This window comes from Somniosus microcephalus, chromosome 12, assembly GCF_052327205.1.
Source record: "Somniosus microcephalus isolate GS21.2 chromosome 12, FLI_Smic_1.0, whole genome shotgun sequence".
Classification (NCBI taxonomy): Eukaryota; Metazoa; Chordata; class Chondrichthyes; order Squaliformes; family Somniosidae; genus Somniosus; species Somniosus microcephalus.
The window spans coordinates 168458020-168483288 of NC_140998.1; the positions used below are offsets into that span (position 1 = coordinate 168458020).

Genomic DNA, 25269 nt, shown 5'->3' on the forward strand with positions numbered 1-25269 from the left:
GTTGTACAAGGTATTGGTGAGACCGCACCTGGAATACTGGTGTCCATACTTAAGAAAAGACATACTTGCTCTCGAGTCAGTACAAAGAAGGTTCACTCGGTTAATCCCGGGGATGAGGGGATGGACATATGAGGAGAGGTTGAGTAGATTGGGACTCTACTCATTGGAGTTCAGAAGAATGAGAGGCGATCTTATTGAAACATATAAGATTGTGAAGGGGTTGGATCGGGTGGATGCGGGGAGGATGTTCCCGATGATGGGTGAAACTAGAACTAGGGGGCATAGTCTTAGAATAAGGGGCTGCTCTTTCAAAACTGAGATGAGGAGAAACTACTTCACTCAGAGGGTGGTAGGTCCATGGAATATGCTGCCCCAAAAAGCTGTAGAAGCTACATCATTACATAAATTTAAAACAGAAATAGACAGTTTCCTAGAAGTAAAGGGAATTAAGGGTTACGGGGAGCGGGCAGGAATTTGGACATGAGTCTAGGTTCGGATCGGACATGGCCCTGTGGGTAGCGGAGCGGGCCCAGGGGCCGTGTAGCCTGATCCTGCTCCTATTTCGTGTGTCTAATTCTGTTAGATTCAGGAGATGGTTCTGTGATAGTAGATTGGCGGTTAGGATCAGATCAGCCATGATCTTATTAAATGGCGGAGCAGGCTCGAGGGGCCGATTGGCCTACTCCTGCTCCTATTTCTTATGTTCTTATGTTCTTATGAGTGACCTCAGTGAGCTTACAATGAAACCATTCCCTGTACACTCTGATCTGGAGCGGGCTGAAATCAGGATAGAAAGCCCTTGTAACTATATCACAGCTCAGTATGTCCTCAGAGTGTGCTCGTGCAATGAATCAGTGCTCAAGTGCAGTGACGCTGGTATGTTGGGAACTCATGAGAAAGAAAGATTTGAAGAGAAGGGAGCACCATCCGTGGCTAACTAAGGAAGTAAAGGATGGTATCAAATTGAAAATGAAGGCATACAATGTTGCCAAGATTGGTGGGAGACCAGAGGATTGGGAAATTTTTAAAAACCAGCAAAGGATGACTAAAAATATAATAAAGAGAGAGAAGATGAATTATGAGAGTCATAGAGTCAGAGTCATAGGCCTAGAAATTCAGTTGGCTGCGCCAGCCATTAGCACCTTAGGAGGAGCAGATCTCGAGCGCTAGGCGCTTAGCGCCCGGGCGCAGCGCGATCTGCGCCTCACCCCAACTTCAGTAGACATTTAGCGCCAGCGCAAAGTCTTTGCGCGCGCTCAGCTGCGCGCGCAGATCATGACGTCATTTCGTCGTGCAACGCCCTTTGTGCGCCCGGAACCGGAACTTCACTCGCGCCGCCCCATTGTGCGCCGGGCGGCCCTAACGACTGTGAAGTGGAACGGTACACAGCCGAGGCGGGCCGCGGGGAGCGCAAATTAAAGGGCACTTACCCTGCACTATAAAGGGCAGCCATTTTGCAGCATTCACTCTTGTGCAACGGATTTTTGGAGAGAGACCAAGGAAGAGAGCTTACTGCTTTGGCCCAACACTAGGACAGGTCTTTTTGGCTTCAGGCCAGAGCTTTGCAATTATCTTTGCCTTCATTGAGATCTCAGTGTTTGCCTGCATATTATGGGGGCTGCATTGGGTGCCAACGCTGAGTTTCAGCCTTATGTCAGAAGGGCTTACAGACGCCGTGAGAGATTGGCAGCCCTGGCTAGACGCAGAGGGGGCAACAGGCGTCGCCAAGTGAGGTCTTACCCACCCAGGGTATACCGCCAGCAGTTCTCCTATCTCAACATGTCTGCCGCGCAGTGTGTTAGGAGGCTGCGATTCAGAAGGGAGGTGGTTGCAGACATCTGCCAGCTGCTTCACAGAGATCTGCGTCCACAGCTGATGCGCAGGACGTCTCTGTCGGTGGCAGTGAAGGTGACGGTGGCTCTCAACTTCTATGCCACCGGCTCCTTCCAATCTGCTGCTGGGGACATAGCGAACATCTCCCAGTTCGCCGTGCATTGCTGCATCCGCCAGGTGACCAATGCCCTTTTCAGAAGGAGACGTCAATTCATCTCCTTCCCCATGACCCTGGACAAGCAGCAGCAGCGTGCAGTGGGATTTGCAAGAATAGCGGGCTTCCCCATGGTGCAGGGCGCCATTGACTGCACGCATGTGGCTTTGCGGGCACCTCTGGAGCATGCCGAGGATTACCGCAACCGGAAGGGCTACCATTCCCTCAACGTACAGCTGGTGTGTGACCACAGGCAGCGCATCCTAGCTGTCAATGCCCGCTTTCCAGGCAGCAGCCACGATGCCTTTATCCTGCGACAGACAACTGTGGCTGACATGTTCCAGGCACAGCCTCACCCAAGAGGATGGCTTATCGGGGACAAAGGCTATCCTTTGTGTACCTGGCTCATGACCCCGCTCCACGCGCCCACGACCCCTGCTGAAGAGGCATACAACGAGAGCCATCAAGCGACCAGGAACCTCATCGAACAAACAATCGGCGTCCTGAAGCAACCGTTCCGCTGTCTGGATCGCTCCGGGGGAGCCCTCCAGTATTCGCAGGAGCGAGTCTCCCAATTCGTCGTCGTTTGCTGCATGCTGCACAACCTGGCTATCCGCAGGACTCAGGCACTGCCACCTCACGTTGGACCACCACCTCAGGAGGAGGAGCAGGAGGAGCATGAGGAGGAGGAGGACGAGGAGTACCAGCCCAGGAGGGAGGCAGAAGGTCCAAGGGCCGCCCGTCGGCGGCTTATTGAACGTCACTTCTAGGCCCCCTGTCAGGGAATGGCTTGTGCCAATGAAAGAACATGATTGCAGCCGCTCCGCAAGCCCTCAGCCGGTTAAGGCAACAAACACCTCAAAGATCAAACATGGACAATGTGAATAAATAAAATGATTTATTGTACAAACTCAGGGCCCTTCCCACATGAAAACCAAGAACACACGAAACCCCCAAAAAACACTCACACACATGACTCACTCCCACAACCTGGGGAGGATTAACAAAAGATGTAAACAAAAATGGCCTCATCCTCGGCCTTCAAAAAACCATTCCAACAAACACAACATTTGGACACACCCTCTACTTTGTGTCCCGGCCCCTGGACGCCCTGCTGCTCCTCCTCAAAGTGAGGCCAGTGGCTGCTGCAAGGCTGGGGGAAGGCTCCTGAGGGGCACATGTCGTGACGGCAGATGCCCTTGGGGGTCGGCCTAGACGAGGTCTGGCCCTCGAGGGGCTGGCTGGTGAATGCTGCAGCTGTGGCTGGCCAGCATCAGTCGCTGCAGCAGCTCGTGGCAGCTCCACTGGGGGAGTGGCAGTGGCGGCTGGAGGAATGGGGGCAAGCTGGCGGATGGCAGGCGCTCGCTGGACAGAGAGTGCCGTCACCACCAGACACCAGCACAGTGCTGGGGCAGGGAGCGCCGTCACCACCAGACACCAGCACAGTGCTGGGACAGGGAGCGCTGTCACCACCAGACGCCAGCACGGTGCTGGGACAGGGAGCACTGTCACCACCAGACACCAGCACAGTGCTGGGACAGGGAGCGCCGTCACCACCAGACACCAGAACAGTGCTGAGACAGGGAGCGCTATCACCACCAGACACCAGCACAGTGCTGGGACAGGGAGCGCTGTCACCACCAGACACCAGCACACTGCTGGGACAGGGAGCACTATCACCACCAGACGCCAGCACAGTGCTGAGACAGGGAGCGCTGTCAGCACCAGACACCAGCACAGTGCTGGGACAGGGAGAACCATCAGCACCAGACACCAGAGCAGTGCTGGGACAGGGAGCGCTATCACCACCAGACACCAGCACAGTGCTGGGACAGGGAGCACTATCACCACCAGACACCAGCACAGTGCTGGGACAGGGAGCGCTGTCAGCACCAGACACCAGCACAGTGCTGGGACAGGGAGCGCTGTCACCACCAGACACCAACACAGTGCTGGGTCAGGGAGCGCCATCACCACCAGCACAGTTCTGCTACAGGGAGCACCGTCAGCACCAGACACCAGCACAGTGCTGGGACAGGGAGCACTGTCACCAGCAGGCACCAGCACAGTGCTGGGACAGGTAGCGCTATCACCACCGGACACCAGCACAGTGCTGGGTCAGGGAGCGCCGTCACCACCAGACACCAGCACAGTGCTGGGACAGGGAGCGCCATCACCACAAAACACCAGCACAGTGCTGGGACAGGGAGCACTGTGACCACCAGACACCAGCACAGTGCTGGGACAGGGAGCGCTGTCACCACCAGACACCACCACAGTGCTAGGACAGAGAGCACTGTCACCACCAGACACCAGCACAGTGCTGGGACAGGGAGCACCGTCAGCACCAGACACCAGAACAGTGCTGTGACAGGGAGCACTGTCACCACCAGACACCAGCACAGTGCTGGGACAGGGAGCGCTGTCACCACCAGACACCAGCAAAGTGCTGAGACAGAGAGTGCCGTCACCACCAGACACCAGCACAGTGCTGGGGCAGGGAGCGCCGTCACCACCAGACACCAGCACAGTGCTGGGAAAGGGAGCGCTGTCACCACCAGACGCCAGCACAGTGCTGGGACAGGGAGCGCCGTCACCACCAGACACCAGAACAGTGCTGAGACAGGGAGCGCTATCACCACCAGACACCAGCACAGTGCTGGGACAGGGAGCGCCGTCACCACCAGACACCAGAACAGTGCTGAGACAGGGAGCGCTATCACCACCAGACACCAGCACAGTGCTGGGACAGGGAGCGCTGTCAGCACCAGACACCAGCACTGTGCTGGGACAGGGAGCGCTGTCACCACCAGACACCAGCACAGTGCTGGGACAAGGAGCACTATCACCACCAGACACCAGCACAGTGCTGGGACAGGGAGTGCTGTCAGCACCAGACACCAGCACAGTGCTGGGACAGGGAGCACTGTCACCAGCAGACACCTGCACAGTGCTGGGACAGATAGCGCTGTCACCACCAGACACCAGCACAGTGCTGGGACAAGGAGCACTGTCACCACCGGACACCAGCACAGTGCTGGGACAGGGAGCACTATCACCACCAGACACCAGCACAGTGCTGGGGCAGGGAGCGCTGTCAGCACCAGACACCAGCACAGTGCTGGGACAGGGAGCACTATCACCACCAGACACCAGCACAGTGCTGGGACAGGGAGCACTATCACCACCAGACACCAGCACGGTGCTGGGACAGGGAGCGCTGTCACCACCAGACACCAGCACAGTGCTGGGACAGGGAGCACTGTCACCAGCAGACACCAGCACAGTGCTGGGACAGGGGGCACTGTCACCACCAGACACCAGCACAGTGCTGGGACAGGGAGCGCTGTCACCACCAGACACCAGCACAGTGCTGGGACAGGGAGCACTGTCACCAGCAGACACCAGTACAGTGCTGGGACAGGGAGCGCTGTCACCACCAGACACCAACACAGTGCTGGGTCAGGGAGCGCCATCACCACCAGCACAGTTCTGCTACAGGGAGCACCGTCAGCACCAGACACCAGCACAGTGCTGGGACAGGGAGCACTGTCACCAGCAGGCACCAGCACAGTGCTGGGACAGGTAGCGCTATCACCACCGGACACCAGCACAGTGCTGGGTCAGGGAGCGCCGTCACCACCAGACACCAGCACAGTGCTGGGACAGGGAGCGCCATCACCACAAAACACCAGCACAGTGCTGGGACAGGGAGCACTGTGACCACCAGACACCAGCACAGTGCTGGGACAGGGAGCGCTGTCACCACCAGACACCACCACAGTGCTAGGACAGAGAGCACTGTCACCACCAGACACCAGCACAGTGCTGGGACAGGGAGCACCGTCAGCACCAGACACCAGAACAGTGCTGTGACAGGGAGCACTGTCACCACCAGACACCAGCACAGTGCTGGGACAGGGAGCGCTGTCACCACCAGACACCAGCAAAGTGCTGAGACAGAGAGTGCCGTCACCACCAGACACCAGCACAGTGCTGGGGCAGGGAGCGCCGTCACCACCAGACACCAGCACAGTGCTGGGAAAGGGAGCGCTGTCACCACCAGACGCCAGCACAGTGCTGGGACAGGGAGCGCCGTCACCACCAGACACCAGAACAGTGCTGAGACAGGGAGCGCTATCACCACCAGACACCAGCACAGTGCTGGGACAGGGAGCGCCGTCACCACCAGACACCAGAACAGTGCTGAGACAGGGAGCGCTATCACCACCAGACACCAGCACAGTGCTGGGACAGGGAGCGCTGTCAGCACCAGACACCAGCACTGTGCTGGGACAGGGAGCGCTGTCACCACCAGACACCAGCACAGTGCTGGGACAAGGAGCACTATCACCACCAGACACCAGCACAGTGCTGGGACAGGGAGTGCTGTCAGCACCAGACACCAGCACAGTGCTGGGACAGGGAGCACTGTCACCAGCAGACACCTGCACAGTGCTGGGACAGATAGCGCTGTCACCACCAGACACCAGCACAGTGCTGGGACAAGGAGCACTGTCACCACCGGACACCAGCACAGTGCTGGGACAGGGAGCACTATCACCACCAGACACCAGCACAGTGCTGGGGCAGGGAGCGCTGTCAGCACCAGACACCAGCACAGTGCTGGGACAGGGAGCACTATCACCACCAGACACCAGCACAGTGCTGGGACAGGGAGCACTATCACCACCAGACACCAGCACGGTGCTGGGACAGGGAGCGCTGTCACCACCAGACACCAGCACAGTGCTGGGACAGGGAGCACTGTCACCAGCAGACACCAGCACAGTGCTGGGACAGGGGGCACTGTCACCACCAGACACCAGCACAGTGCTGGGACAGGGAGCGCTGTCACCACCAGACACCAGCACAGTGCTGGGACAGGGAGCACTGTCACCAGCAGACACCAGTACAGTGCTGGGACAGGGAGCGCTGTCACCACCAGACACCAACACAGTGCTGGGTCAGGGAGCGCCATCACCACCAGCACAGTTCTGGTACAGGGAGCACCGTCAGCACCAGACACCAGCACAGTGCTGGGACAGGGAGCACTGTCACCACCAGACACCAGCACAGTGCTGGGACAGGGAGCGCTGTCACCACCAGTCACCAGCACAGTGCTGGAACAGGGAGCGCCGTCACCACCAGACACCAGCACAGTGCTGGGACAGGGAGCGCTGTCACCACCAGTCACCAGCACAGTGCTGGAACAGGGAGCGCCGTCACCACCAGACACCAGCACAGTGCTGGGACAGGGAGCGCCGTCACCACCAGACTCCAGCACAGTGGTGCTCCCCTGAGCCCCACAAAAGTAGTTTGACAGGTACCTTTGCTGAACCTTGTCTCTCCCATCACCCGCTGGACTGGTCGGTGTGAGCACGACAAAGGCTCTGTCCATTTCCGACTTAAAATGACCACTCGGGCCCTGTTAACGTCCTAGGATCCCGATTTCCGTGTTAAAAGGGGCCCAGCGCCTGAAACAGGCAGGCACTTTGGACACCCAACGGGAGGCCCCATTCCAAATGGCGATGGCCGCATCGCTGGCGTTAACGGGTGGGAAGCTCAGCAGCTCCATTCTGAGGCTGTTCCCGACCCTTTCGCCCCAGGCGAGGGCCAATCTACACCGAGCCCCTGTGGCCCTAACGACTCTCCTGGTTGACACTGGGGTATTTTTTGAGGCGATCCTATTGGGAGTAGTGAATCAGCCTCAGAACTGCCTCCTGACTGCTGCAGTTTGTCATCTGCTGGCTCTGGCCAATCAGGATCCAGCGATGGGTTGGCTCCTTGCCAGGTTGTGACCATTTAAAAGGTGACTGGAGGTTCAGCTCACAGCCTTTGTGAGACCTGCGAGTGTGTCATGAACTGGACTGTACTGAAGGGAGTTAAAGATCACTGCGGGACTTTCAAGTGAGTCTTCCATATTAAATATCTTTGTATTTCCACTTTGAATGGCTCCTATACTAATTAATATTCCTCTTTCTCGAGCAACTATCCCAATCTCTTTTTCAACAGAACTGACAGACTTTACTTTAACAGCAGTTTATGACAGACTGACACATTCTAACAGGCCTCGGTGTGAACATTGGTTCTAATCTCTCCTTTAATTCTTTTCATCTTTCTCTTAAATCTGTGCCTCTTGTTACTGCCTCGCTGATCTGTTGAAATTACCTATCGCTATTTACCTTATCAAAACCCTTCATGATCTTGAAGGCGTCTATCAGGTCACACGCTAACCTTTCCAGCTCTATTCCAAAATATCCCAACTTCAAATGTCTCTTCATAACTGGAACCCTTTGCCCCTGGTAACAGTAAATTGTGTATCTACCCTGGTCCTCTCCCATTGCTTTTATACCCTTCTTGAACTGATGCAGTCTGTGTGGTGATGGTGCTCACATAGTGCTGTTAGGTCAGGACTTCCAGTATTTTGACCCAGCGACAACTTGTATTTATATAGCACATCTAATGTAGTAAAACATCCCAAGGTGCTTCATGGGAGCATTATCAAACAAAATTTGACACTGTTCCACATAAAGAAATATTAGGACAGGTGAGCAAAAGCTTGATCAGAGGTAGGTTTCAAGGAGCGTTTTAAAGAAGGAAAGAGAGGAGGAGAGGTTTAGGGAGGGAATTCTAGAGCTTAGGGCCTAGGCAGCTGAAGACACGGCTGCCAATGGTGGAGCGATGAAAATCGGAGATGTGTAAAAGTCCATAATTGGAGGAGTGCAGACATCACGGAGGGTTGTAGGAGGCTACAGAGATAGGGAGGGGCGAGGCCATGGAGGGATTTGAAAACCAGGATGAGAATTTTAAAATCGAGGCATTGGCAGACCAGGAGCCAATGTAGGTCAGCGAGCACAGGGGTGATGGGTGAACAGCAATGATGAAGGAATAGGGATATGTCCAAGTCAGGATGGTGTGTGACTTGGGGCTGATGGTGGTCCCATGAAATTGCTGAACTTATTTGGTACCTAATCAAATGCTTTATGAAAATGGACTAAACACATTTACCCATCCTGTTCCCATCTTCCTTCATCCACCTCGCCAATCCAATCTGGAATGTTGACCTAGTTTCTGCCTCAACCACTAACCCTGGAAGTGAATCCCACAGCCGCACAACTCTCTGAGTGAAGTTTCTCCTGCTCTCTGTTCTAAATCTCTTACATTTAATCTTGTATCTGTGGCCTCTCATTCTTGACCCCTCAGCTATACTTTGGTGCAGATGGATCCGTTACCCTTGGCAGCCAAGTCAATGACCCTAAAGAGTGCACTCCTTCATTCCTCATACATTTTTTTAATAAAGGTTTCTTTGTCCTCACTGCAACTTTAAGATGTTACTAATCGACCAACAGTAAGGAAGCTCAAACCTGTTATTTTTTTTTCATTCATGGGATGTGGGCATCGCTGACAAGGCCAGCATTCATTGCCCATCCCTAGTTGCCCTTGAGAAGGTGGTGGTGAGCTGCCTTCTTGAATATCTGCAGTCCGTGTGGTGAAGGTACTCCCACCGAGCTGTTAGGGAGGGAGTTCCAGGATTTTGACCGAGCGACTATGAAGGAATGGCGATATATTTCCAGCTGATGGTGTTCCCATGCACCTGCTGCCCTTGTCCTTCCAGGCAATAGAGGTCGTGATTTTGGGAGGTGCTGTCGAAGAAGCCTTGGCGAGTTGCTGCAATGCATCTTGAAGATGATACATACTGCAGACACAGTGCGCCAGTGATGGAGGGAGTGAATTTTTAAGGTGGTAGATGGGGTGCCAATCAAGCGGGCTACTTTGTCCTGGATGGTGTCGAGCTTCTTGAGTGTTGTTGGAGCTGCACTCATCCAGGCAAGTGGAGGGTATTCCATCACACTCTTGACTTGTGCCTTGTAGATGGTGGAAAGTCTTTGGGGAGTCAGGCAGTGAGACAGTCGCCGCAGAATACCTAGCCTCTGACCCGCTCTTGTTATCACAGTATTTATGCGGCTGGTCCAGTTAAGTTTCTGGTCAATGGTGACCCCCAGGATGTTGATGGGTGGGGGGGGATTCGACAACCATAATGCCGTTAAATGTCATGGGGAGGTGGATAGACTCTTGTTGGAGATGGTCATTGCCTGGCACTTGTTTAGCGAATGTTACTTGACAGCCCAAGCCTGAGTGTTGTCCAGGTTTTACTGCATGCGGGCATGGACTGCTTCATTATCTGAGGAGTTGCGAATGGAACTGAACACTGTGCAATCATCAGCGAACATCCTCACTTCTGAGCTTATAATGGAGGGAAGATCATTGATGAAGCAGCTGAAAATGGCTGGGGCTAGGACACTGCCCTGAGGAACTCCTGCAACGATGTCCTGGGGCTGAGATGATTGGCCTCCAACCACCACAACCATCTTCCTTTGTGCTCGGTATGACTCCAGCCAGTGGAGAGTTTTCTTCCTGATTCCCATTGACTTCAATTTTACTAGGGCTCCTTGATGCCACACTCGGTCAAATGCTGCCTTGATGTCAAGGGCAGTTACTCTCACCTTACCTCTGGAATTCAGCTCTTTTGACCATGTTTGGACCAAGGCTGTAATGAGGTCTGGTGCTGAGTGGTCCTGGCAGATCCCAAACTGAGCATTGTGAGCAGGTTATTGGTGAGTAAGTGTCGCTTGACAGCACTGTCGACAACACCTGCCATCACTTTGCTGACGATTGAGAGTAGACTGATGAGCCAGTAATTGGCCAGATTGAATTTGTCCTGCTTTTTGTAGACAGGACATATCTGGACAATTTTCCACTTTATTGGGTAGATGCCAGTGTTGTAGCTGAGCTGGAACTGCTTGGCTAGATGCACGGCTAGTTCTGGAGCACAAGGGGGATAAATTTGGTTGGTTGCGCCACCCATTAGCGCCTAAAGAGGTCGAGAAGTGGGGCGCTAACCAACTAGCGCCCGGGCGCAGCGAACCCTGCGCCTCTTCCCAAATTGAGCGGACATTTAGCGCCGGCGCTAAACCGTTGTGCCTGCTCAACGGCGCACGCAGATCATGACGTCATTTCAGTGTGCAACGCCCTTGGGGCGCCCCGGACCGGAAATTCAGTGGCGCCCCCCTCCGTTCCGCCTGGCGCTAACAAGGACAGGTTACCTTGAACGTTTCCCAGTTGCTGTCGGGCTGGGGGGGCGCTATTTAAAGGGGACTCTTCCTGGATCATTAGTGGTAGCCATTTTTGGACCACACCTTCTGTGAGAGAGAGAGAGAGTTGCTCAGAGACAAACGGAGAGCCATTTCTGCAGTGAGCCAGCGCTGGCTGAGGAACTTTAGCCTTCTGAACATTACTTTGCAGTTGGTAAGCTTCTCAACCGGCATAACTTTCAGTGCGCACTTACTATGGGGGGCTGCATTGGATGGGAACATCGTCCTTCTCAATCATATTGACAGGGCACAGAGATGCAGGGATAGAGTGGCAGGCATGGCCAGACGGAGGAGGGCCTACAGACGTCGGCACACGAGACCTTACGCTGCCAGGGTTTTCCGCCAACAGTTTTTGTATATCAACATGTCGGAGGAGCAGTGTTTCCGAAGGCTGCGCTTCAGTAAGGAGGTGGTCACTGAGCTCTGCCACCTGCTTCAGCCAGACCTGCAGCCTCAACTGAGGAGCAGGACATCTCTGTCGGTGGCTGTGAAGATCACTGTGGCTCTAAACTTCTATGCCAGCGGCTCCTTTCAGGCCGCTACTGGGGACATTGCCAACATCTCACAGTTCGCGGTGCATTGCTGCATCCGTCAAGTGACTAATGCCCTCTTTAAAAGGAGACGGCAGTACATCTCCTTCCCAATGACCCCGGACAAGCAGCGAGAGTGCACAGAGGGCTTCGCAAGGATAGCGGGCTTCCCCATGGTGCCATTGACTGCACGCATGTGGCTTTGCGGGCGCCTCTAGAGAATGCAGAGGATTTCCGCAACCAAAAGGGGTTCTATTCTTTGAATGTGCAGCTGGTCTGTGACCACCGACAGCTGATACTCGCTGTCAATGCCCACTTTCCAGGCAGCAGCCACGACGCCTTCATCGTGCGCCAGACTTCTGTGGCAGACCTTTTCGAAGTCCCAGCTTACCCAAGAGGCTGGCTTCTCGGGGAAAAGGGCTATCCTCTGTGCCCCTGGCTGATGACCCCGCTCCGTTCGCCCAGCACCCCTGCTGAAGAACGTTACAATGAGAGCCATCAAGCGACCAGGAACATCATTGAGCACACAATCGGCGTGCTGAAGCAACGGTTCCGCTGTCTGGGCCATTCCGGAGGAGCCCTTCAGTACTCACCTGAGCGAGTCTCCCACTTCGTGGTTGTGTGTTGCATGCTGCAAAACCTGGCAATCCTCAGGACCCAGCCAATGCCACCAGACACTGAAGCACCAGCAGAGGAGGAGGAGGAGGAGGAGGAGGAGCACCAAGACGGGAAGGAGGCACAAACGGCAAGGGCCGCCCGTCAGAGGCTTATAGCAAGTCGCTTCTAGACCCCTCTGAGGGAATGCTTTCTGCCATTCCAAGAACATGAATGGAACCGTTCTACTACCCCTAAGCCGGTCAAGGCAACAATTAGTGCAAAGAACAGACATGGACATTGTGAATAAATAAACTTCTTTATTTAACAAAATGTGTATCCTTCCCACATGACAAAGCAATGGAAACAAGCAGCAAAACAAACAGACTGCCACATAACTGTCTCTCACACCTTGGAGACAATGTCCAAAACATAACTGTCTCTCACACCCTGGAGACAATGTCCAAAACATAACCAACATTCAGACCAGCATCCTCGGCCTTGAATGAAAGAAATAACATAATTTAGCAGCACCTCCTACTTTTTGCCCCTCGAGGGTGATCTGCTTCCCTTGCGGAATTGCCCCCTTCCCGCCCTGCAGCTCCTCCGTAATGGGACCCCAGTGGCTGCAGAAAGGCTGGGGGAGGCCTGCTGACTGTCTGAAACTGAGGCCGCAGATGCCGTTGAGGTACGGCCTGGACCAGCTCTGGGCCTGGAGGGCCCGGCTGCTGACTGCTCCAACTTCGCATGGGCGGAAGCAGTCTGTCCTACAGGTGGTGGCAGCTGCAGTGGAGAAGTGCCAGTGGTGGCATCAGGAATGCTGTCATCCTGAGAGCGGACAGCAGCTTCCTGGTCGGCCGACACACTGGCACTCTGACGGGGCAGCACCGCAGCATGCGCAGCAATCGGCTGGTGCACAGATTGCTGGCCTGCTGTGGCGCGGCGAGGGCCCCGGGGAATCCTGCCCGATCCAGCGAGGGTGGCAGCAGTCAGTGCTCACGTGGCCTCAATCTGCGTCTGCATGAGGCCAGCCACTGACTGCGTGGCAGCACTCAGCACTTGCGTGGCAGGTGCCAGTGCTTCGCCGAAGTCCTGGAGAATCCTTGCCAGTGCTGCGCCGAAGTCCTGCACACTCCTTGCCTGTGCTGCGCCGAAGTCCTGGACACTCCTTGCCAGTGTCTCAATGGAGTCGGGCATCCTTGCCACTGTAGCCATGAGCTCAGTGTGCCTCAGCCCAGCCTGGGCGCTCATTTCTGTGAGGGCACGCACCTCTTCTGCGCTCTGTGCAGCAGCACTCGCGGCCCGACTCGCCCTCCGGGGAGATGCGTGCCCCCGAGCTTCCCTACTCCCCTCGCGTTGCTGCAGGCCGCTGGGTCCTGGAGCTGCATCCTCCTCAGACCATCCCCCCCTGCTCCCCTCCAGGGAAGGCGTCTCCCCAGTCTGGACATGGGCTGGCTCGCCTGAGGGTGGTACGGATGGTCCGGCTTCCTCCTCCTCGTCGCCTCCAGAGTCACTCGCACTGGCAGCTTGAGGGCCCGCCTCCCGAGCTGGTGATACAGCATCTGAAAGCAGGGAGGTTCAAGAGTGGCTTTAGCGAAAGGACAGGATGGCACCAAGGGATGCATGAGTGCTGCAATGCTCTGAGTTGGCTTGAGAGTGAAAAAGCATGCTGGTGTGGGGAACAAGTGGAAGGAGAGAGGTCAAAAAGGTAATGACCTTACCATTGCTGTCCACAATGGGGTCGGCATCTCCGGAGGCGACGGGGCCAATCATCCGGCTTGCCACAGTCTGATGGACTCACTCCTCCAGGTCTGTAAGGGTCTGCAGGTGAGGCCAGCCTCCTCCGGTCCAATGCTGTTGCCTTCTATTATTGGCCAGCTTGGCCTGCAAGAGAAAGGATGGGGTGTGATGAAACCTGCAGCCCTGATCTGGCATGACATGCCTCCCATGGTCGATTAGCCCTTACATTATGCTGCCCTGATCTGGGATGACATGCCTTCCATGGTCGATTAGCCCTTACATTATGCTGCCCTGATCTGGCATGACATGCCTTCCATGGTCCAGGAGCCCTTACATAATGCACAGAGTTGAATGTGCGTGTATGTTTCCAGAAAGGGCCATGGGTGCTGGATGACAGCTGGCCATTGGGGCTTTGCACACCCTCTGGCCATAAAGTGAGGTCCAGATGGAGGGATGAAGATGATTCTGAAAAAGGCACTCACCCTGACGACCCAAGTGAGATCGTTGAACTTCTTCCTGCATTGCACAGGAGTCCTGGGAACCATGCTGCTGGAGGTGACTCTGTTGGAAACCTCCCTCCAAGCTCTGTGATAGTCGCTGTGTTGAGGCCTCCTGCCATTCTCTGGGTAGAGTACAGATCGCCTGCGCTCCACCGCACCAACCAGAGCATCCAATGCCCCCTTGCTGAAGCGCTGCGCTCACTCCCTGGCCCTCTCCATATTGATGTGGTTGTCGACGCCACAGGTAGGTTACCGCCGAGTTTGAGGCCTACGAGGCGCAGGGTGCGGCTGGAGATGATAATCGATCCGCCCCTTTAAGAGCTGGCCGGCGCCAGCGTGTCTGGTTGAAATCGATAATTGACAGCACCTGCGCTGCACCCGCCCGCGGAGAAATTGCGTCGCGCTGCCGGGTTAGCGCCTTAAGACTGTCGTACAGCGCCTGATTTAGCGCTGCAATCACCTTCAGGGGCGCAGCTACCCAATATCACTCGAGGTGGCAATAAATTGCGCCTGGCGCTAATCTTTGCGCACCGCCAATACTAGCGCCCCAAACGGGGCGATACCGAATTTCTCCCCCCAAGTCTTCAGCACGACAGCCAGGATGTTGTCGGAGCCCTTAGCCTTTGCAGTATCCAGTGCGTTCAGCCGTTTCTTGATATCACGTGGAGTGAATCAAATTGGCTGAAGATTGGTTTCTGTGATGCCAGGGACCTCAGGAGTATGCTGATATGAATCATCCACTTGGCACTTCTGGCTGAAGATGGTTGCAAACGCTTCATTTTAGTCTTTTGCGCTAGTGCTGGGATCCATCATCATTGAGGATGGGGATATTCATGGAGCCTCCTCCTCCCATTAGATATTTAATTGTCTACCACCATTCATGACTGGATGTGGCAGGACTGCAGAGCTTTGATCTGATCCGTTGATTGTGGGATCACTTAGCCCTGTGTATAGCATGCTGCTTCCGCTTTTTAGCATGCATGTAGTCCTGTGTTGTAGCTTCCCCAGGTTGGCACCTCCTTTTTAGGTACGCCTGGTGCTGCTCCTGGCATGCTCTTCTACATCGTTGTTGAACCAGGGTTGGTCCCCTGGCTTGATGGTAATGGTAGAGTGAGGGATATGCCGGGCCATGAGGTTGCAGATTGTGGTGGAATACAATTCTGCTGCTGCTGATGGCCCACAACACCTCATGGATGCCTAGTTTTGAGCTGCTAGATCTGTTCTGAATCTATCCCATTTAGCACGGTGGTAGTGTCACAGAACACGATGGAGGGTGTTCTCAGTGTGAAGACGGGACTTTGTCTCCACAATGACTGTGCGGTGGTCACTGCTACCAATACTGTCATGGACAGATGCATCTGCGACAGGTAGAGGACGAGGTTAAGCAGGTTTTTCCCTCGTGTTGGTTCTCTCACCACCTGTCACAGGCCCAGTCTGGCAGCTATGTCCTTCGGGTCTCGGCCAGCTCGGTCAGTAGTGGTGCCACCGAGCCACTCTTAGTGATGGACATTGAAGTCCCCCACCCAGAGTAAATTCTGTGCCCTTGTTACCCTCAGTGCTTTTTCCAAGTGTTCAACATGGAGGAGTACTGATTCATCAGCTGAGGGAGGGCGGTAGGTGGTAACCAGTAGGTTTCCTTGCCCATGATTGACCTGATGTCATGAGACTTCATGGGGTCCTGAATCAAAGTTGAGGACTCCCAGGGCAAATCCCTCCCAACTGTATTCCACTGTGCCGCCACCTCTGGTGGGTCTGCCCTGCCGGTGGGACAGGACATACCCAGGGATGGTGATGGAGGAGTTTGGGACATTGGCTGAAAGGTATGATCCTGTGAGTATGACTGTGTCAGGCTATTGCTTGACTAGTCTGTGGGACAGCTCTCCCAATTTTGGCACATGTCCCCAGATGTTAGTGAGGAGGACTTTGCATGATTGACTGGGCTGGGTGGGCCTTTACCGTGTCTGGTGCCGGGGTCGATGCCGGGTGGTCCGACCGGTTTTATTCTTATTGTAGATCAGTCTTGGTCCAGCTTTAATACAGACTATGCTAAGATGAATTAAATCAATAGCTTATCAGGTCGCAGGTTTCAACGGTATTACTCTTTGTTGAAAGGTGACAGAAGGACTGGACATGTGAGCTGGTCAAACGTGATCAACGACCAAAGCCGACGTCAGGGCGGGACTTGTTCAGAGTTGGAGAGAATCCATTGGAGATCAAGGAGATCCAGAGGAAGGTCCGGGAGCTGCATGACAGCACCACACAAGAAGAGATTCAGCGATGTCCTGCCCAAGGAAGATCCTGAGAAATATTCCATTCCCGTTCTGGTGAAGTGCTGTCGGTTTTGTGGCTACGACTTTGAGATCACTCAGTGCATGGGTGAAAACCTGGGGGTCTCAGGTTTCGTCTGGGATTGTGTAAGTCTAAAGAACTCTTGTGAAAACATAGCTCGGGGAGACTGGCCAAACCTCATGTATTTACCCCTCTTTGTCTAAGAAAAATGCAGCCTCTTTCTGTAATAAAAGCAGAAAATGCTGGAGATACTCAGCAGGTCAGGCAGCGTCGGTGGAGAGAGAAACACAGTTAATGTTTCAGGTCAATGATCTTTCGTCAGAACTGGGAGAAGTTAGAGATGTTACAGGTTTTGAACAAGTACAGGGAAAAGTGGGAGGGGAGGAAAGAACAAAAGGGAAGGTCTGTGATCGGGTGGAAGGCAGGAGAGATTAAATGACAGAAATGATGATGGTGCGAGGCAAAAGGAGATGGTAATGGGGCAAGTAAAGAAACAAAAGATGGGTCTAGAGGACCTCAATGTTGAGTCCGGAAGGCTGTAAAGTGCTGAATCGAAAGATGAGGTGCTGTTCCTCGCGCATCCGTTGAGCTTTATTAGAACAGTGCAAAAGGCCAAGGACAGAGGTCAGAGTGGGAGTGGAGCGGAGAATTAAAGTGACAGGCGACCGGAAGCTCGGGGTCACACTTACGGACTGAATGAAGGTGTTCCGCAAAGTGATCACCGATTTCTATATTTGGTCTCCCCAATGTAGAGGAGACCATATCGTGTGCAGCAAATACAGTATACAAAATTGAAAGTACAAGTAAATCGCTGTTTTACCTGGAAGGAGTGTTTGGGGCCCTGGACAGTGGGAAGGGAGGAGGTAAAAGGGCAGGTGTTGCATCTCCTGCGCTTGCACGGGAAGATGCTGTGGGAGGGGGAGGGGATGTTGGGGATGGTAGAGGAGTGGACCAGGGTGTCGCGGAGAGAGCGGTCCCTTCAGAATGCTGAAAGGGGGGGGAGGGGAAGATGTGTTTGGTGGTGGGATCACGCTGGAGGTGGCGGAAATGGCGGAGGATGATCCGTTGAATTTGGAGGCTGGTGGTTCTGGGAGGGAGGGGAAGGGGTGAGAGCAGAATGGGACAGACAAGACAGGTCAAGAGCCCTGTTAACCACGGTAGAGGGGAATCCTCGGTTGAAGAAAAAGGAAGACATACCGGAAGCAGTGGTATGGAAGGTTGCATCGGCAGAACAGGTGCGACAAGACGGAGAGTTTGGAAGAATGGAATAGAGTCCTTACAGGAGGTGAGGTGGGAGGAAGTGTAGTCCAGGTAGCTGTGGGAGTCGGTGGGCTTATAGTAGATATTGGTTGACAGCCTATCCCCAGAAATGCAGATAAAGAAGTCGAGGAAGGGAAGGGAAGAGTCGGAGATGGACCATGTGAAGGTGAGCGTAGGGTGGAAATTGGAATCAAAGCTGATGAAATTTTCCAGTTCTGGGCGAGAACAGGAAGCAGCACCGATACATTCATCAATGTACCGGAGGGAGGGGACCTGAGCAGTACTGGAACAAAGAATGTTCCACGTATCCCACGAAAAGGCAGGCATAGCTAGGCCCCATGTGGGTTCCCGTAGCAACAGCTTTAATTTGGGGGAAGTGAGAGGAGTCAAAGGAGACGTTGTTCAATGTGAGAACAAGTTCAGCCAGGTGGAGGTGGGTGGTGCTGGATGTGGACTGGCTGGGCCTCCGTTCAAGAAAGAAGCCTCTTTCAGCATTTGGAGAGGCTCTATTTATTTATCCCAGTCTGGCAACACTTTAAATTTAAAATTCTCATCCTTGTGTTCAAATCCCTCCATGGTGTTTCCCTTCTCTATCGCTGCAACCTCCTCCAGCCCTACATCCTTCAGAGATCTCTGCGCTCCTCCAATTCTGGCCTCTTGAGCATTTCAATCGCTCTGTAGGAGTCTACGTACTCCTAGCAAAAAATACTGAACTCGGAGAGGTTCAACAGAAAAGGTTTAATTGTTGAGACTGCATGTTGAACACAAAATGGCGTCAGAGACTACACCAAGTCCGACTGCCTTTCATCAGTCCACAGCTTCGACTGCTCCTCCCCCGCTCTGGGCTTAACTATGTTGCAGATCGAGTTTCTTAAAGGTGTGATCCTTCGTAAAGGCATGATGCCTGATTTATAGTCTACGGACCGAAAAGCGGATTGTGTCCTTTCTGTGATCGGTACGCCACACAGCTCCGCCATTGGTGGCCGTGCCTTCAGCTGCCCGGGCCCTAAGCTCTGGAATTCCCTCCCTAAACTCTCCGCCTCTCTCCCCACCAGTCCTAATATCTCCTTATGTGGCTCGGTGTGATATTTTCTTTGGCAATGCTCCTGTGAAGCACCTTGGGATGTTTACTATGTTAAAGGTGATATGTAAATGCAAGTTGATGTTGTTCCAATGGATAACCTGTCCTGGCCGTTGGTTTCATTCTTAAGGAAAGAAATGGGCTTGTAAATGGCAGTACAGCTTGCGAACCCCAGGCCTGTGCTTCCAGCTCCAACCAGGGTGTTTCCATAGCACGGGTGCCTAGTCTCAGGTACACTGACACCAAAACTAACGGGGTGGAACTTGCCCTGATCAACCGCCATAACTTTTTTATTTCATTTTAATTCTTTTATTTATTCATTCTCGGGATGTGGGCATCTCTGACAAGGCTGACATCCCTAATTGCCCATAAGAAGGTGGCAGTGAGCCGCCTTTTTGAACCGCTGCAGCCCATGTGCTGAAGGCGCTCAAACACAGCTATTAGGGAGGGCGTTCCAGGATTTTGACCCAGTGATGATGAAGGAATGGCGATATATGTCCAAGTCTGGATGGTGTGTGACTCGGAGGGGAATTCCGGTTGGAGATGAGAAGGCTCCCCTCCCCCACCACACAGAAACTACTGACAAATGGGACAAAACATAGAAAAGTGCCCAGGCCCAGATGCTGTTAGCGTTACCAAACCTCCAGGAATAAAAGACCAATCTCCCGCACATTCCTGCAAATAATGTGGGAGGAGCATAATTAGAGAATTTTGGTTTTAATTATCTTTGAATACTTTCATTTATGTTATAAAAATATTGGAGATGAAAAGAAAAGCAGTTTGACGGGCCGAGGCGATTGGAGGTCATGTGATGAATAATACAGGAATAGGTCCAACCAGAGTTGTCAACCCGCGATGGTATCCATCCCTGAATACTGAAGGAGGTTGTCTAGGAGACAGGGGGCGCTGGAGCCAGAGCTTGGCAGGAATCTTTGGCCATTGGGAATGAGACAAATGCCTGAAGGGTTGGAAATGGTGCATCTGTATTCAAGTTGGGGTAAGGGATAAGCCTGAAATTATTGGTGCTTAGTCTTTATATAGAATTACATAGAATGTACAGCACAGAGACAGACCAACTCGTCCATACTGGAGTTTATGCTCCACATGAGCCTCCTCCCAGCTATCTGCATGTAAACTTATCAGTGTATCCTTCTATTCCTTTCTCCTTCATGTGCTTGTCTAGCTTCCCCTTAAATGCATCTATATTGTTCACCTCAATGCTTTAACTACAAGACCCACAGTCTTACCTCAACTGTGGGGAAAGAGCGGGTGTAGTGGGGTTAATTGGAAAGCTCTTACAAAGAGCTGGCACAGACACGATGGGCCGATTGGCCTCCTTTTATGCTGTAAGATTCTATGTTAACTCTCCCTGTTGTATGCTGCACCTGCAAGAGAGCCAACAGGTGAAGTGTTAGCTGGGCTTCCACGAGGAGATGGGGGAGACTGACTGGAGACCCGTCCTTCTCTGCAGTGGGCTGTGGGGTCCCTCAGTCCTCGCCATCATTGCCGTCGCCTACTTTTGCTCTGGTGCTTTGCGACATCCAAGTGCCTGAACTAATTCTGACTCGAAGGGTTGGCGTGTTTTTTTTCCCTCAGGGCCTCACGCTCTGCCAGTTCTTTGAGCAGGAGAAGATGAGTTTCTCTGGGAAGAAGGTGATTGAGCTGGGATCGGGCACCGGGATCGTGGGGATTCTGGCAGTCATGCTGGGTGAGTTAAAGGATCAATCTCAACCTAATGCAATTGCTGGTGTGGAAAAGGGAAATGGACAGTAACAGGACAAGGCCCGTGTATCGCTGGGAGGTGCATTACCATGCCAACCACTGTTGACTGGTGTGATTGAAGATTCTGCTCTCCATGTTTTGGGAATTGCAGGGGTGAAATCTTCCTCTGGATGATCAGGCTCCGGGGCCAGGAAGCCTTGTGGCTCGTGGCGAGCACAAAACTCCCCCGACCGCGGCAGAGTGAGGCCTGGGTGATTTTAACTCCCGGGCCGAATCTCTGTGTCCCCCGGTCAGTTGCCCGACTGAAACGGGTGAGAACTAGTGTTGCCAACTCTGGCTGGATGTAACCCTGGAGGTTTCATCATGTGACCAACACCCTCCAACCGCCCTGCCCCCACACTCCCCTACAGCCAATGAAGTACTTTTGACACAAAAGGAAAATACTGCGGATGCTGAAAATCTGAAATAAAAACTGAAAATGCTGGAAATACTCAGCAGGTCAGGCAGCATCTGTGGAGAGAGAAACAGAGTTAACGTTTCAGGTTGGTGACCCTTCGAGCTTCCGGTCGCCTGTCACTTTAATTCTCCGCTCCACTCCCACTCTGACCTCTCCGTCCTCGGCCACTTCCACTGTTCCAATGAAGCTCAACGTAAGCTCGAGGAACAGCACCTCATCTTTCGATTAGGCACTTTACCGCCTTCTGGACTCAACATCGAGTTCAACAATTTCAGACCACAACCTCGGCCCCATCTTTTTTTCATTTTTTTTCTCTCTCACATGGCAGCTGTCGATCATTCTGCCATTGCCATTTACACTTCATCTACAGTCATCTTTTGTTTCTTAACTTGTCCCATTACCATCTCCCTTTGCCTTGCACCATCATCCCTTTTGACTCTTAGGGCTGGATTTTCATTGAGTCGTCGGGTAGGAGACGGGACTACAACTGTCGGGGTTGTAGTCCTGCCTCCATCGAGTTCTAGCCAACCCACGCAATTTTGACTTGATTGACCTTGTTGAGCCCGCCCAGCGGGCTCAGCAGGCCAATTAGGGGCCACCCGGCAACAGGTGATGTCACAGATTGATATTTCATCTGTCAAGACCTTTTGACAGATGAAATATCAGCGTTTCACAGCTGTTTGAAGCTGTCAAACACTGACAATCTGTATTCTAAGTTAATTCCTTCCTCTCAGGATGATTTAGAGATCTCCCCGGAACAGAAAGCTGAATGCTGCAATTTTTGACAGCTCGCAGCCATTCTGCTTTCTGTGCCGGTGAGATGAGGGACTCCCGAGACCTAAAGGAAGGAAGGCTGTAAAGGTATGTAAAACTTATTTAAACACTTTACACACACCAAATACACTTACCTTTGCACTCATGCACCCATCACCCACCTGAACACTGGACATCTCGACCCCTCCAAGCCCTTCATCCCGAGGGTCCGCCTCCTCTAACTTAGCGTGGTTTGGAGCCGTCGGGAATCCCACACTTCAACATTAAAAATAGGATTAGGCTAAAAACTGCCTGTTAACAGGCGTTAATTGTCACTAATCCCCTTCCCGCCTCCTTTGAAACTGGCATGGAGGTGGATTGGGGGCAGGATGGGTTCGGGACCCCCGATTTCGGGATTTTAACCCCCCAGGCGCCTCCAATCCCGCCTCCACGGCCCAATGAAAATCCTGCCCTTAATCTCTCCTGCCTTCCACCCTATCACAGACCTTCCCTTTTGTTCTTTCCTCCCCTCCCCCCTTTCCCTGCCTCTGCACTTGCTTAAAAACCTGTTACATCTCCAGCTTTTTCCAGTTCTGACAAAGGGTCATCGACCTGAATCTCTCTCCACAGATGCTGCATGACCTGCGAAGTACTTTTGAAGTTTAGTCACTATTGTACTGTAGGAAACGCGCAGCCAATTTGCGCACAGCAAGGTCACACAAACAGCCATGTGATAATGACCAGAAAATCTGTTTTAGTGATGTTGGTTGAGGGATAAATATTGACCATGACACTAGGAGAACTCCCCTGCTCTTCTTCCAATAGTGCCATGGGATCTTCTACATCCACTTGAGGGGGCCTAGATTTAATATCTCATCTGAATGACAGCACCTCCTACAGCAGCATTCTCTCAGTACTACACTGAAGTGTCAGCCCAATTTTGTGCTCAAGTCCCTGGAGTGGGACTTGAACCTGCTGACTTGCTGGCTTTAGGTGGGTGCCCTTGGCGTCTGCTCAGGAGCATAAAAAATTAGAAGATGGTTTCCACTGGGAGGGTATGGATAAAATCGCCCCCAATGGAGTCGGGATCGAAGGTACAAGAGGTGAAATAATCGAGGATTGGAAAAGAGCCACAGGATGTTAGAGTATCATTTCATAGATTAACAGAGTGTCTCCGCATCATCCTTATTGCAGGACAACTATTGGAATGCTATCCTGGCTCGCCTCCCACCTTCTACAAACTTTAGCTCATCCAGAACTCTGCTGCCCGTATCCTAACTCACACCAAGTCCTGTTCGCCCATCACCCCTGTGCTCGCTGACCTACACTGGCTTCCGGTCAGACAATGCCTCAATTTTAAAATTCTCATCTTTCTGTTCAAATCCTTCCATGGCCTCGCCCCTCCCTATCTCTGTAACCTCCAAAACCCTCATTAGACCTACCGCTTTGACCAAGCCTTTGGTCACATGCCCTAATATCTCCTTATGTTGTTTGGTGTCAAATTTTGATTGATTACACTCTTGTGAAGCACCTTGGGATGTTTTACTGCGTTAAAGTCGCTATAGAAATGCAAGTTATTGTTTTGGGTTCTGCTAAGTTTCCTTTCTCCAGCTCCGCTGTCACCTTCCATTGAACTCAGTCTGTATGGAGCAGGTTTGCTGGGTGACAGGCCTGGGTACTTCCCCTCTGCACAGTTACTCCATGCTCCGTCTGACAATTCTAGCCTGTCACTGGCTCCCTCAGTCACTACTGGCCTGGCCACAGTTCCCTTCTCCTGTTAGCCTTGGCTCAGTGGTAATGCTCTCCCCTCTGAGTCAGAAGGTCATGGGTTCCTGTCCCACTCCAGAGACTTGAGCACAAAATCCAGGCTAACACTTCAGTGCAGTACTGAGGGAGTGCTGCAGTGCCAGAGGTGCCGTCATTCAGATGAGACAGTAAACCAAGGCTCCATCTGCCCTCTCAAAAAAAAAGATCTCACGGCATTATTTGAAGAAGAGTAAGGGAGTTCTTCCTGTATCCTGGTCAATATTGATCCTTCAACCAACATCAATGAAATAGATTATCTGATCATTCCTGTTTGTGGGAACTTGCTGTATGCAAATTGGCTGTCCCGTTTCCTAGATTACAACAGTAACTGCACTTCATTGCCAGTAATGTACTTTGGGACGTCCTGAGATTGTGAAAGGCACTGTATAAGCCTTTAGTACTTTCTTTTCCTGTTCCTCCCCACCTCTCGTGACTGTAATTGGGGATCAGGTTGCTGTGATGAGGTAACCAGCAGTGAGATGCCTCATTCTATTTCTTCTCCCTCAGGTGGACAGGTAACCCTGACTGACCAGCCTCACGTTTTGAAGCAAATCGAACACAACATTTTACTCAATGTCCCTGATTCCTGTGGCCACTCCGCAACGGTCAGTGCCCTTTCTTGGGGCTTTGACCACATGCACTTCCCCAATGATTATGACATGATCCTAGGTTCGGATATTGTGTACTACCCATCGGATTATCCCTTACTGATGCAGACACTGCGACATCTCAGCAACCAGAGAACGACCATCTACTTAGCGTCAGAAATGAGGGTTTGCTGTAAAACCCAAATGTTCCACGAGGAGCTTGTCCCCCGATATTTTCACTCCCAAATTGTGCACAGAAACGCGAGGGACAATATCAATGTGTACAAATTGACCGTGAAATGACCGGAGAGCTGGAGAGGAGCTGTCGATGTAGAGACAGAGAGAAATCTAACTGTCCAATTAAAGTACATCACCGGACTCAGGCAGCAGAATCAGGCTCAGTAAATAATTAAAAGATTTATTGTATTTGAAGAATTATAAATCCAATTGAGTTGGAATAACCTGACGGAGTGTCTCTAAAATTACATATAATGTTACAGCACAGAAACAGGCCATTCGGCCCAAATGGCCTGTGCTGGCGTTTATGCTCCACACGAGCCCCGCAAACGACATCTCGCTGTCTGGCTCACCATTGACATGCATTGAATGGCGTGAAGTTGCTGCATTTGCGCGGTAGATACGGACTGAACTCACCAGAGTAACGCAAGTCTTGTCCATAAGAACCATTTTAACAATGTGCTCCGTGGTAATTACTGCCAAACAAGCTCTCTGGCATTGAAAATGATCTATGACAAGCGTGGAGTCTCATTCCTTTAGGTTTTAATTGTTGGAGATTTTAAAAATGTCA

At 52.7% G+C, this 25269-nt stretch overlaps 1 protein-coding gene across 1 annotated transcript; it reads left to right on the forward strand.

Moving 5' to 3' along the window:
- Window positions 1-16752: 16752 nt before the first annotated feature.
- LOC147109701 (EEF1A lysine methyltransferase 3-like) lies at window positions 16753-24764 on the forward strand. The gene is made up of 3 exons (XM_086002355.1): window positions 16753-16920; window positions 20733-20844; window positions 24382-24764. Exons 1-3 carry the CDS (start codon window positions 16753-16755, stop codon window positions 24762-24764), a joined length of 663 nt encoding a protein of 220 aa, XP_085858481.1.
- The last annotated feature ends 505 nt before the right edge of the window (window positions 24765-25269 follow it).

Excerpts from the sequence above, each read along its gene's own strand:
- LOC147109701 (XM_086002355.1), top strand. The coding sequence starts at position 16,753 with ATGACAGCACCACACAAGAAGAGATTCAGCGATGTCCTGCCCAAGGAA. Across the intron at positions 16,921-20,732 it reads CAGGTTTCGTCTGGGATTGT|GGCCTCACGCTCTGCCAGTT; the intron begins GTAAGTCTAAAG and ends TTTTTCCCTCAG. Across the intron at positions 20,845-24,381 it reads GATTCTGGCAGTCATGCTGG|GTGGACAGGTAACCCTGACT; the intron begins GTGAGTTAAAGG and ends CTTCTCCCTCAG.